The sequence below is a fragment of the Meriones unguiculatus genome, chromosome 12 (genome assembly GCF_030254825.1).
Source record: "Meriones unguiculatus strain TT.TT164.6M chromosome 12, Bangor_MerUng_6.1, whole genome shotgun sequence".
Lineage (NCBI taxonomy): Eukaryota > Metazoa > Chordata > Mammalia > Rodentia > Muridae > Meriones > Meriones unguiculatus.
In genome coordinates, this window is record NC_083360.1 from 64322771 (window position 1) to 64337621 (window position 14851).

Consider the following 14851-nt stretch of genomic DNA (forward strand, 5'->3'; position numbering starts at 1 on the left):
AAAAATACTCCCTATAACTAAAATGTAATTATTATAAAAGCTTCAAACCCATAATTTTAAAAAGGTTAGTTTCTACTGAAGCTTTCATTTAAAACAAAAACAAAGCCTGATACAGTCTCATAGATGTTTAATCTCTACTAACAGAAGGCTGAAGAAAGATGGTTGCCATGAACTTGGGCCTAGCCTGGCTTATATAGTAAGTTCCACGTCAGCTTGGGCTACAGAGTGAGACTTTGCCTGAGACAACCAACCAAATAAACAAATAACTAAAAAACCAAACATCAGTGACAATACCCCAGTACTTTCTTCTGTTGTGTCTGCTTCTTGGTTGCAGACAAATGCTAACACTTTTGGATCTGACATGCAGGCTTCAGATAAGTGTGTTAGACCACAGAGGAAATTCTTGTGTCAACTGAAAGAGTGGTGCTAGTAATAGAAGATGAAGGAATCTGGGAAGGAGATAGTAAAGGTGTGAGTTTTAGTTACAGAATGCTAGTTTGAAGTGGCAACCGACCGTCCAGCAGAAGTGTTTTCGAACTTTCCAGGGTTAGGGCTGATGAGGCAGAGTTAAAGGAAAGCTATAAACAGAAGCTAAGAATTGAAGTACAACCTTCTATTCACCAATTAGGAACAGAAAAAAGAGTCTAGGTACTGTGAATAACGTTTAGCTAAAATTACTATAATCTTAGTAGTCTGTAAAACAAAATATTTTGTCACCTGACTTTGCTTTTTTTATATTTATTTTTGAAGTGATCTATCCGTTTACAAAACCACAGTTGTTTTCCTAGAGCTGTTTTCTAAATGTTACCCAGTAAAAGAATAATTATATCTTATTTTAGCCACACACACATTTTACTTGTTAGAATGTTTAAAATAAAATTTGGTGATTATTCTTTCTGTGCACTTTTTAAATTTTTTTTATTATTTTTTATTTTATTTTATTTTTCTTATTAGTTACATTTTGTTAGCTCTGTATCCCAGCTGTATCTCACTCCCTCTTTCCCTCCCCAATCCCACCCTCCCTCCCCCATCTCCTCCCTGCCCCTTTCCAAGTCCACTGATAGGGGAGGACCTCCTCCCCTTTCATCTGACCCTGTTTATCAGGTATCTTCAGGACTGGCTGCAAGGTCCTCCTCTGTGGCCTAACAGTACTGCTCCTCCCTTGGGGGGTGGGGAGGTCAAAGAGCCTGCCTTTGAGTTCCTGTTAGAAATAGTTGTTGTTCCACTTACTATGGGAAACCAATTGCTTACTGAGCTACCATGGGCCACATCTGAGCAGAGGTTCTAGGTTATATCCATTCATGGTCTTTGGTTGAGTGTCAGTCTCAGAAAAGACCCTGTGCCCAGATATATTTGGTCCTTGTGGAGCTCCTATCCTTTCCACATCATTCTAACTCCCTTTCTGTGCACTTAAATGGTTGTTTTCAGTGTATAGTTTAGTATTTGGTATTGAGTTTTAAATGTGTTTTTCATCTTAAACTAATAAATGGGTGGTCTTGCACATTTTAGGTGAAAGTCCATGAGTATGCTAGAACTGAGCACTATGATTTGGATTTGATTATTAAAGCCAATTAGAGCTATAAGTAACAACTAAGGTATAAGCTTATGAAGTAAGCTTTTTTGCTTCGACATGCCAGCTTACAGTTGGTTTAAATCTTTCTCACAGACTGAATCATTGCTAAAACAGGAAATAAATGACCTTGTAAAGCTGAAGACTGTGGTTGATGAAGAAAATGCTTTCTTAAGGAAAGAATTCAATGATTTACAGAAGAAATTTAAAGATAAAAGCCAAGAAGTTAAGGTGTGTTGACTTGTGCGTGGCTGTACAGTACCTTTGCTTTGAAGTCCCCCTTGAAGCTCTGCTAGCCCCTGTGGCACAGAAAGTGACAGGCTTGCCGGAAAATTGCCTTAGGCTCTGCTGTACCATACAGTTTTCTCACATGCAAAAACTCTGATAAAGATGCTTTAAAGCTCAGGCTTGGAGCTTTATAACTTACAGATAAATAGTTAATGATGGAAATGGAGCTAAGAAAGTAGGAGTGTGAATATGTGGCTTCTTGTAATTAGATTCTGATGGGACTGGCATTATTAATTGATAAAACCCAGGTCTGGGAGGATATGTCTGTGTGGGTCTCAAAAATAGCTGGGGACAGCATCAAAGGCAGCTTGATCAATTAATGGGCTCTTTGCAAATGTGTACTCATCAAAGCTGTCATCCAGTGAAAAAATATGACCCATCCACCTGCATGAAAAGAGGCCAATAAAGTACACAGGTGACCTTGGCTATCAAATATAGAAGAAGCTGCTGTGAGGGTGAAACTGCACAGTTTATATTTGCTGATAAGTTCTCACCTTTTTTTTTTTCTTGTTTATCGGCCCTTGTGGTACTGTTCTTCAGGACGCTAAGGAGTGTGTACAGAATAAAGAAGAACAAAATAGACTGCTTATAAAAAACCTGGAAAAGGAAAACGAGAAATTAAGTACACGCTGCACTGACCTGCTAAATGAACTAGAGAAACTGAAGAACGAGCAAGTACATTGGAGAAAGGAAAAATATAGTATGGATGCAAAAGTAAAGGTAGAGGGCAAGAACTATCCATGGTGCTCTTCTGGGGCTAACTTTTTACAGGGAGTTTAATACATTTTTTTCTTTAAATAAGAAGTTAGATATTCAGATCCATCAGTGGGGACCAGCATTAATTTATATTCTTTCACTTAAGACCCATAGCTTTTTAAATATTGATGTTGCAAAGCAGGAAACTGACTTCAAATAGTTATCCTAAAATGTAATCATTAAAAAATAAAGGCTATTGCTTTTGAAATAAAGTCTGTTTTGAAAAATATACTTAGAACCATTGGCTTGGCTTTTTAAAATGAAGGCTTACTTTTGCTGGAATCATTGGAATACATTTTGGGGACTCTTTTCTACTTCCTTTAAAATTAACATGTAAAAAATCCACAAAACAGTTAAAAACACTTACATATGGTCTTATGATACTGTTTTCTTTGGCTTTAAGGGGAAAGCAAAATTTTATTAGAAGATAAAATCTTTATAATATTTTTTTATATTATCCTCCCACCAATTTTGAACATCATTTAAAAATACAGCATCTTTTTGTCATATTCTCTTTGTCTTGAGGTTTTCGTTAGTTTATTTTTGAATTAAATTTCAGATTTCTCTTTCATCATATATTTTATTGAAAAGGGCAGAAACAAATAAAGCTAGTGAATATGGTGGTCTCTCTCTGTGTGCAGGAGGAAAGACCATCTCAGTACATGCATGCATATGTCAATCAGGTGTATTTTCTATGAGTATTTATGTGTATGTGTATATTTGCCTGTTGGGGTAACTGTGCAGATTTATTCATTAATATCCATTAGGGAAAAGCATTAAGTTGGAGTATGACTCTATTAATTGCAGTTATTTGATACAGTTCAATGACATACTGGACCAATGAGCCACTGAGACAATTCAATCATTATATGTTTGTTTTAATTTTTATAATTTTCTTCTAAAGTTCAACCTTTAAAACTTTGGTAGTTGTTTGAGGATAAGAAATCTGCTTGTGTTCATTTACAGTTACATGACTATTTGGTTATTGTTTGTATTTTTTTTATTATTCAGTGGTTTGCTCTTGCTTTTGTTGGGCAACATTTTTGCACCTTGCATATGATTAATTGGACTGTAAAAGTTTGTGAATTGATAAGAATCTCTGTCTTACTTTCTTCCTTACTGTTTTTTGTTTAAGAAATTTAGATGATAAACTTTCCTAATTTAAAGTATTTATTTGTTATTACCTTGTCAGATTCAATAGTTTATTGATTTAAGATTCATTCTCTCTTTTTTAAATTTCCTTTAGTGTATGGGTTTGTCTATAGACTGTCATTTTTGTGATTTGAGGCATTGCAGTTTTATAATTTGAATTTAGTTAACAAATCCATGTTATTTTTTTTTTTTGGTAAGACATTAAGCCTTTATGTATAACTTCATTATAATGTAATACTAAGAACAATTTTGTTAGTAAATTACATTAAGAAGCAAATGGTCCCTTGTTTAATTTAAAAATTAATTGTGAGATAATTCTTATTCTATCACTTATAAATGTGGAATATACCATTATATTTTATTCTCTAAATGTTCTTGCTATACTGTTATAAATTTGTGCATGGGTCTCAGCCATAGACTCTACAATTCTTAAGGAAAATATATAATTTTCTCTCCTATGAACCCGTTTATTTTCATTTGTCTTAGGTAAAGTTATATTGAGATTTTTAGGTTATATGTAACTCTGTTTTTTAGCTTTTGAGTAAATGGCCAGATCCTGTTCTAAATAGTTATATTTGAGGTTTTTTTTTTTTTATTTCTACGTATCATTGTTAACAATATTATCTGCGTTTTTGACTGTAGTTAACCTGATGACAGTTATGAAATATTTTCTCATTGTATGTATTCGTTTTGGTTCTTGTTTGCTTGTTTTTCTAGTAATAGACCCTAGAGGCCTGTGCATGATAAGGAAATATTCGAACACTGAGCTATATCTCCAGTCCTCAAGTTCTTATTCTGACTTTAATTTACGTTGTGACTAATGGTGTTAAGCATCTTTTCATGTGTTATTGGTCATTTGCATATCTTTGGAGAACGGTCTATGCAAATGTGTTGAATATAAGTCCCTCATAAGACACAGTATTTGAAAGTGTTTTGTTGAGTTTTTTTGAACTGAATTTTTACTTCCTTTATTTTCTTTTTTATAGTAAATAGAGTGACAATACAAAAATGGTCTTGCTATATTGTACCAGTCTGATCTTTTGTATGTGTGCTTATACAAGCTTGAGTTAACTTCTCAATACCTGGTCTATCCACTCACACTACTATGAGCTAATGGTATTTCTTTAAACACAGAGATTTTCATTCTTTAATCACTTTTGTCTACTTTTGTTTTTATTGTTGCTTATTTTTTTGAGTTGTATAAAAAATAATATATAAACAAAGATCATAAGATTGGCTCCTATCTTCTCAGAGTTTTATAGCTTAGTATATTTTGTATATATAGTTTTCTTACCGATTCTGAGTTGACTTTTTTATTTTCCTCCTTCACTTTTGTATCTTATTCACATCATTTTTCTAGTTTCCTTGTTTTCCCAAAATAAATATTCTTTCTGCACATACACACACACACACACACACACACAGAGAGAGAGAGAGACAGAGACAGAGACAGAGACAGAGATACAGAAAGAGACAGACAGAGAGAGAAAGAGACTGCATAAGAGAGAAAATAGTCATGTTTTGTCTTTCTGACAACTTTTTAGTATGATATGATACATAGGTTCAACTTTATTCACTCACAGCTTTCAGTTCTTCTACTTGTTGAAAAATAAGTTTCTTTTTTTTTTCACTTGTTTTACTTTTTTTCTTTCTTTTTTTCTTTCTTTTTTCAATGCAGTTTATTCAGGAACCTTGAACAATCATCTGACCCTGGGTAAAGCCAGCCCACTTTAAATAGCCTCTGGGTAGCCAACCTCAGCATGCCATGTGGGCAATGCAGATAGGTCCACATACATGGAAGCAAGCCAGATCCTAGGCCTTAGCCAAATGTGGAGTTGTTTGTGACAGAGCACTCACCATCGGGAAGGTGGAAGGCGGAAACCAGCTCCATCTTTAAGGCACGGCATTACGCAGCTCTCTACAGTTCCCCCTTTTTGTTTTAGACGCATCAGGCAAGAGTAGAGGTCTGATCTCTGATATTAGAAATAAATTGGGACTTTGTACTGATGTTCATTTAGGTGTCATCCACCCAAAGAGCATCAGACCCCTCCGACACCTTTTTCTCAGAGGCGGGACCTGGGGCATCAACCCGCATGCAATCAGACATGCTCTTCTCTGGGGCCAAAGTGGCTGACCCTGAGTGCAGTGCTTAGCCTCGCATCCTGAGCATAACATTTTAGCTTTTTATGGTAGCCAACCATGCTTGGGGAGACTGTCCTGCTTCAATGGCTATAAAGGCCTGAATGGTCATGGCTGCATTACGCTGTTGTGAGACTCTAATCTTGCATATATACCACAGGCAAACCAAGGTGACCAACACCAGAAGGCCTGCTAACACTCCCATGCCTGCCCATTCCTTCAGATGATTCATGGCTGCAGCAATCCATGATGATAATCCTGTGGCTAGTCCTGCGTCCACTCTGGTAGAATTTGCCATGACAATGGCCACTCTCAGCTGCTCCATCGTAGTATCGAATTCTCCAGTCCAATTACCTAAAATATAGCTAGACAATTGTTTAGACAGATTTGCAGCACAGAGAAAATTCTCATGTTGTATGCTAGTGACTCAAAGTCCAGCATACTTTCATTGACAGCCACCACTGCTAGTTCTAGAACTGATGCAGGATGTTCCAACGAGGGGGTTAAGGCTTCCCATAATATTTCCTATAAGCCCACACCTGTTTGTTTATATCCCCCATTTTTATTCATTATTAGCCAGATAGAGCCAAGTAATTGTGGTAATGATACTTGCTTTTTTGCCCAATGCTGCAATGCTAGTAAATTTACTAGCTGGTTACTCGCATGCCTCACTGGGTGCCTGTGCCCGTTGATGCCCCTCACCCTATGACTCTCTTCAGACAGAAAAGGGATCTTGGAATTACAGCTGCCATTGTTACTGCCATCTCATTGGCGGCTGTTGGAGCTACCACCGTGGCATTAGCCATGAGTCATACTGTGCAGACTGCTCAGACCCTGAATAATCTTTTAGCCAATGTAGCTCATGCCTTAGATGTACAAAAGGAAATTAATGCTCAACTAAAAGGAGGTTTGATGGTGTTCAATCAGAGGATTGACCTCGTGCAGGAGCAAATTGATACCCTATGGCAAATCGCTCAACTTGGCTGTCAATGAAAAATAAGTTTCTTTTCTCTACTAAATATCTTGGTATTCCTGTTGAATATCATTTCCTGTAAGCATGAGTTTATTTCTAGGACTCAGTTCTGTTCCTTTGATTATACATCTGTTCTCTTGCTTTTGTCATACTGTCTTGATCACTCTAAATTTGTAGCAAAATTTGAATATTCAATGTGTTTTTTTAATTCTTTTCCAAAGTTGGCTATACCCGGTCTCTTCTATTTGCATGTGAATTTTAGAATCAGTGTTTCCATTTCTACAAAAAGCCAGGTTTCATCAAAGGGGAGAAGAAAGACAAAACATGAAATATATATGATGCATATATTTTCAGGTCTGTTGATCATTTGTCTTCAGTGCCTCCTCAGTTTACTTATAATCTGTATTTCCTTCAAAAATTATTTCTACTTCAGCTCTATTTATATCTGTATGGTATATATTTTCTTCCCTTTACTCTCTACTCACATCTTTGGATCCAAAATGAATTTTGTGTAGATAATTTGCATAGTATAATATCTTATTTATCCATTCTTTCAATGTATTTCTTTTGAGTAGAGGGTTTATTTTATTCATATTAAAAATAGAGTAATAAGGAAAAACTGACTTTTCCAATTTTCTTTCATCTTTTATGAATTATGACAATCTGTCTCTCATTACCTTTATCATTTTCTTCCTTTGAATTTAGTTGTTTTCTATAGTACAGTATATTTTGTTTCGTTTGTGTGTGTGTCTTCTTATTTATATTTTTTTGCCCGTCATGAGGGATTGCATTTATCATCCTAACCTTATGCCAATTTAATTTGAATTAAAACCATCAGTTGCCAGTATCTCATAAAAACTTGGCTTTTACATAGCTCTGTCCCCATGTTATTTTTATAACTGGCACTGCTATATGCTGGCTGTGTATTTGGTGAATATATTTTGCATGTCTGTTGAAAGGTGTAGGAACCAAAGAGAGTTATGGCTCTAGGAGTGTAGCTCAGTGGTGGAATGTGTGATAGTTTACCATGTTTCCTCATTCCCGAAATAAGAGTTACAAGCTCAAAGCACAATAAGTGGATTCTGCATTTAACATTTTATTTACATTTCTTGGAAAACCATATTTTCACTATGACTTTGTGCCTTTCAATCAACTCTAAACGCTCCCTTTTAGCACCCCTACTGGACATGTCTAGAAGTAACCCCTTTATTTTTTGTTTATCTACAGCTGTCTTAATTTTTTCTTAATGTCTAGCTATCTAATGCAATTCTTTTTTTTTCCTTTCTGGTACATTAAATATAACATTGCACTGCTTTTGCTTTTGTGCAGCCTGATGAGAAGTCAGCTAGCTGTCTTAGTAGGTACCCTTTTGTTTCTGTGTGCTTCCAAGAATCTTTATTTCTGGCAACATGAGACTGATTAATTTTTTCACATGGGGCTATTTGTGTTCTGGAATTCTTCAAGATTTTTGGATTCATGTTTTTTAATCAAATATCAGAAAGTTTTGTCCAATATTTCTTCAAATATTTAATGACCTTTTTCTATTGTTTTTCATGATATTTTCATTTATGTATAGCTTGTATTATCACCAATCTACCCCAGTTCTCCCCTACTATTCTTTCCAGACTTCATCCAACGTATCTTCATGTTCCTCTTCCACTTTCATGTCCTCATTAATAATTTTTTTAGTGCTGCCTGCTAGAATGTTCACTGATGTTACTGGCTTAATCTTGTACAGGTCTTGCAGGTAACTATAGATATAGTAAGTTTAAGAGTGCAACAGTCATGCTGTGTCCAGAAGCCCGCATTGCCCAACACTACCTTCTATCCTTCAGCTTTTAGATTATTTTTTGTTTTTTTAATTGCATTTATTTTTTACATTTATTTATTACAGTTTATTTACTTTGTAGCCCCCTCCTTCAGTCCTTCCCAATCCCATCCTCCCTCCCTCTTCTCCTCCCATGCTCCTTCTTCAATACATTGATAGGGGAGGTCCTCCTCTCCTTTCATCTGACCCTAGTGTAACAGGTCTCATCAGTACTGGCTGCATTGTCTTCCTCTGTGGCCTGGTAAGGTTGCCATCCCAACAGGAGGAGGTTATCAAATAACTATCCTCTGAGTTCATATCAAAGACAGCCCTGTTCCCCTTACTAGGAAACCCACTTGGACAATGAGCTGCCATGGGCTACATCTGTGCAGGATTTCTCAGTTATCTCCATGCATGGTCCTTGGTTGGAGTATCAGTCTCAGAAAAGATCTCTTAGATTCTTTTAGATCCCTTTTTTGATGTTCCTTGAGCCTTGGGTATGAGGTAGGGAATGAGCACTTAATAATTGTGAGTCTCTGCATTGTATCCTAGAGCAGAAAAAAGTATTTTGGCCAAGGTGTAGAGCAGCGTTAGTCTACAGGCATAAATAAAATATCTAGAAAGAAGTTTGAAAATAAATTAATAAAACAACAGGAGTAAGTTTACCAGTAGAACCTATGCCTCCTGAGCCATGGGCTTTTGACTAAGTTTACAATAACAGGTATAAATACAGGTGCCTGTCTTCTGTTCCACTGGTCTGTGCTTATTTTGTGCCTACCTGCAAATCTTGGCTTGGTAGTATAACTTGAAATCAGGAACAGAGACACCTCCAGTATTATACTTTGCTCAGAATTGTTTAGATTATTTGCAGACCCTTGTGTTTGCTTCCATACAAATTTTAATATTGTTTTCTTTCTTACTGTGAAGAGAAGTGTTTCATTGAAAATTTTATTGCAATTGCATTGAATTTGTAGGTTATTTTTTGTAGGATAACCATTTCACAATATTGGTCCCTCTAACCATGAACATGAGAATTTTTTTTAATGTTTTTCTAAATTAATTTTTCATCAGTGCTTTTAACTTTTACTTATGAATTATTTGTATCCTTGGTTAGATTTAAATGAAAGTATGATTTTTTATAGGATGTAGTGAATGTGATTGTTTCACAGATTCTTTCAGTTTGTTATTGTAATATAAGAAGATCAGTGACCTTTATGTGTTAATTTTGTGTCATGATACTTTGCTGAATATGTTTATCAGTTCTAAGAGTTTTCTTGTGGGCCTTTTAGACTCTTATGTACATAATTATAGCTCCTTAAAATATGTATATATTGACTTCTTCCTTTCCTACTTGTATCCCTTTTATTTGCTTACCTTTTCTTACTGTTCCATCTAAAAATTCTGAAATTCCTTTCCTGCTCCCTGTCTTCTCCCACTTCTAAGGTCTATATTGTTTTTCCTTCTGAATGAGGATTAAGCATCTTCCCTAGGATCCTCCTTGTTGTTTAGCTTCTTTAAGACTATAGATTTTAGTATGTTTATCTTATCGTATATGTCTAATATCCACTTATAAGTGAGTATATACCATGTGTGTCTTTCTGCTTCTGGGATACCTCACTCAGGATGATCTTTTCCAGATCCCACCATTTGCCTGTAAATTTCATGATTTCCTTTTTTTTAATTGTTGAGTAGTATTCCATTGTGTAAATGTACCACAATTTCTGTATCCATTCCTCAATTGAGGGACATCTGGGTTGTTTCCAGATTCTAGCTTTTACAAATAAAGCTGCTACAAACATAGTTGAACAAATGTCCTTGTTTTATACTTGAGAATATTTTGGATATATGTCTAGGAGTGGTATAGCTGTATCTTGAGGTAGCACTATTCCTAATTTTTTGAGAAAGTACCAGATTGATTTCCAAAGTGATTGTACAAGTTTACATTCTTTCCAGCATGTGTTGTCACTTGAGAGGGCCTCTGAAAGAATCTACCCACTAGGGTATCCAAGCAGATGCTGAGACATATAGACAAACCTTGAGCAGATTGCAGGGAATCTTTTGGAAAAGGAGGAGATAGAAAGACCTGGAGTGGACAGGAGCTCCCCAAGGAGACCAACAGAGCCAAAAAATCTGGGCCCAGGGGTCCCTGCAGAGACTGATGCTCCAGCCAAGAATCATTCATGGATAGGACCTGGGCCCAGTGCTCAGATGTAGCCCATAGACTCAGTCTCCAAGAGGGTTCCCTCATAAGGGAAGCAGGAGCTGTCCCTGACATGGACTCAGTGGCCAGCTCTTTGATCATCTCACCCTGGGAAATGCCAGTTTTGCCACACTACAGAGGAAGATGATGTATCCAGTCCTGATGAAACCTGATAGGCTAGGGTCAAACAGTTGGGGAGGGGGACCTCCCCTATTACTGGAGTAGATGAGGGGCATAGGGAGAAAAGAGTGAGGGAGGGTGAGACTGGGAGGAATAGGGGGGGCTACAGGTAGGATACAAATTGAATAAATTGTAACAAATAATAAAAAAGAAAAAAGTCTGAAATATTAGTGAGTATAAAGAGTGGCTTTGTTCTTCATTTTAATGAATATGTTTTGAGTGTTTCTCCATTTAACATAATATTGGGTGTAGGTTTGTCATGTACAGTCTTTTGTTGAGATATGTTTCTATTCCAATATCCCTGAAATTTCTATATATTTCAGGGATTTGTCATGAGTGGATGCTAGATTTTGTCAAAAGCCTTTTTCTACGTCTAGTGAGATGACCACATGATTTTTGTCCTCAAGTTGACTTATGTAATTTAATAACATTTATTCATTTATGTATCTTGAATCATTCCTGCCTCTGTAGAATAAATTCAACCAGATCACAATGAATGATCTTTTTTAAAGTGTTCTGAATTTGGTTTGCAAGTATTTTATTAATATTTTTAAACATTATTTCTAATTCACAGTTCACAGCAATAACCTTCAGACACATGATAACATCTCTTTATGCACATTCTGAGGTCTGGTGAATAATTAATTGAAAATTTCCTCCACTTTTTCATTTGAAAAACAGGATTTTTCTAAAAAGGACAAAAACAAACAAACAAACAAAACAACAAAGTCCTGGACTCTGGATATATTGTTTCTGAAGAAAAACTTGAAAAAATTCGTTGCTTAAATATTGAAAAAAATCCTAACAGCTAGAGAGGTGTCTCAGTAGCTCCCAGCATAGACATGCTAGCTCACAGGCATCCATAATTTCGAAGGTGATTAATTTCTCTCTTTGGACCAGCTCAGGTACCAGGTACAGCATGGTACACAGATGTACATGTCAGCAAAACACTTAAATACATAAATAAGTCTAAAATTAAAATGTAACACCTTTAAAAATATTCTGTATGTTCCAAAACATGTAGCTTCTGTTTTGGAATGAAAATCTGACTAGCTATTTCTCTGAATTCATGTGAAAATATTCAGTTCACATCTATTTCTAATGAGTATTTTCATCCATTGAAGAGAGATCATAATCAGACTTTTGGATCCTTTCTGTCTGAATTGAATGCTAGTCCTTATGCTACAATTTCAAGCATTTTTCACCAGATTATTGACAATTTGGTAATAGTAACAGAATTATCAGAAGTGTTTGGCTAAGAGTTATAAATGATAGACCACCAAGTGTGCTTGCAAGGATGACCTTTTAAAGGCTACAGAAAATGAGAAGTTCAAATGAAATGTAGTAACCCTCAGAAAAGTGAAAGTAATTATGTCTGTTGGAGATCAGAGAACATTTTCTTATTGTTCAAACCTTTCTCATGTATCCTAAAAACAATCTGCGGGGACATTCTTGATGATTCTAAGTAAAGTGAAGCTAAACTATTATTATTTTCCATAATATTTTCAGAGTTTTTGTAAATTGGATAATACCCAGGGCATAATCCATCCAACATTTGATCTTTTTTGTTATTATTATTTTGTTTTTTTTACTTTTATTAATTATGCTTTATTCACTTTGTATCCCCCTATAAATCCCTCCATAATCCCACCTTCCCTTCCTCTTCTTCACCCATGCCCCTCCCCAAAGCCACTGAGGGGAGGAACTCCTCTTCTTACTTCTGATCCTAGTCTATCAGATCTTATCAGAAGTGGCTGAATTGTCATCTTCTGTGGCCTGATAAGGCTGCTCCCCGCTCAGGGGGAGGTAATCAAAGAGTAGGCCATTCAGTTTATGTCAGAGGCAGTCCCTGTTCCCATTACTATGGAACCCACATGGACACTGAACTGCCATGGGCTACATCTGTGCAGGGGTTCTAGGTTATCTCCATGCCTGGTACTTGGTTGGAGTATGAGTCTCTGGGAAGACCCCAGTGTTCAATTTTTCTGGTTCTGTTGCTCTACTTGTGGAGTTCCTGTCCTCTCCAGTTCTTACTATTTTCACTTTTTTTTCTAAAGATTCCATGCACTCTCCCCAACAGGTGTCCTTATGTCTCAGCATCTGCTTTGATAGTCTACAGGGCAGAGCCTTTCAAAGGACCTCTGTGGCAGGTTTCTAACTTGTTTCCTGTTTTCTTCTTCTTCTGATGTCCATCCTCTTTGCCATTCAGAATGGGAATTGAGCATTTTAGTCAGAGTTCTCCCTCTTGATTAGTTTCTTTAGATGTACAGATTTTAGTAGGTTTATCCTATATTATATGTCTATATGAGTGAGTATATACTGTGTGTGTCTTTCTGCTTCTGGGACAGCTCACTCGGGATGATCCTTTCCAGTTCCTTCCATTTACCTGCAAATTTCATGATTTCCTTGTTTTTCCTTGCTGAGTAATATTCCAATGTTTAGATGTACCACAACTTCTGTATCCATTTTTCAGATGAGGGGCATCTGGGTTGTTTCCAGCTTCAAGCTATTACAAATAAAGCTACTGCAAACATGGTTGAGCAAATGTCTTTATTGTGTACTTGAGCCTCTTTTGGATATATGCCTGGGAGTGATATGGCAAGATGTTGAGAAAGCACTATTCCTAGTTGTCTGAGAAAGCGCTAGATTGATTTCCAGAGTGGTTGTACAAGTTTACATTCCCACCAGCAGTGGAGGAGGGTTCCTCTTTCTCCACAACCTCTCCAGCATGTGTTGTCACTTGAGATTTTGATCTTGGCCATTCTGATGGGTATAAAGTGAAATCTCAGGGTCATTTTGATTTGCATTTCCTTGATGGCTAATGAAGTTGAGCATTTCTTTAAGTACTTCTCTGCCATTCGATATTCCTCTATTGAGAATTCTCTGTTTAGCTCTGTTCCCCATTTTTTAAGTGGATTACTTGGTTTGCTGCTTTTCAGCTTCTTTAGTTCTTTATATATATTAGATATTAGCCCTCTGTCAGATAGAGGATGGGTGAAGATTTTTTTCCCAATCTGTAGGCAGTCGTTTTGTTTTGATGACGGTGTCCTTTGCTTTACAGAAGCTTTTCAGCTTCATGAGGTACCATTTATTGGTTGTTGCTCTTAGAGCCTGTGCTGTTGGTGTTCTGTTCAGTTCAGGAAGTTGTCTCCTGTACCAATGAGTTCTAGGGTCTTCCCCATTTTTTCTTCTAACCAATTTAATGTGTCTGGTTTTATTTTGAGGTCTTTGATCCACTTGAACTTTAGTTTTGTGCAGGGTGATAAGTATGGATCTATTTGTATTTTTCTACATGTAGACATCCAGTTAGACCAGCACCATTTGTTGAAGATGCTCTTTTTTCCATTGTATGGTTTTGGCATCTTTGTCAAAGATCAGGTATCCATAAGTGTGTGGGTTTATTTCTGGGTTTTCTATTCGGATCCATTGATCCACCATTCTGTTTTTATGCTAGTACCATGCAGTTTTTATTACTGTTGCTCTATAGTACAGCTTAAGATCAGGGATGGAGATACCTCCAGAAGATCTTTTATTGTAGAGGATTGTTTTAGTATTCTGGGTTTCTTTTATTCCATATGAAGTTGAGAATTTTTCTTTCAAGGTCTTAAAATAATTGTGTTGGTAATTTGATGGGAATTGCATTGAATCTGTAGATTGCTTTTGGTAAGATGGCCATTTTTACTATGTTAATCTTGCCAAGCCATGAGCATGGGAGATCTTTCCATCTTCTGATATCTTCTTCTAATTCTTTCTTCAGAGACTGGAAATTTTTCTCATACAAGTCTT

At 36.3% G+C, this 14851-nt stretch overlaps 1 protein-coding gene across 4 annotated transcripts in view; it reads left to right on the forward strand.

Moving 5' to 3' along the window:
* Cntln (centlein) overlaps positions 1-14851 on the forward strand; it is a 284691-nt gene that overhangs the window by 83279 nt on the left and 186561 nt on the right. For all 4 annotated transcript variants that reach the window (XR_009585147.1, XM_060365802.1, XM_060365803.1 and 1 more), the window contains exons 4-5: positions 1667-1801; positions 2399-2578. Coding sequence is in view for 3 of the 4 variants with exons in the window: in XM_060365802.1 (XP_060221785.1) it covers positions 1667-1801; positions 2399-2578 (315 nt within the window). In the remaining variant the exon portion in view is untranslated. The remainder of the gene's footprint in view (positions 1-1666; positions 1802-2398; positions 2579-14851) is intronic.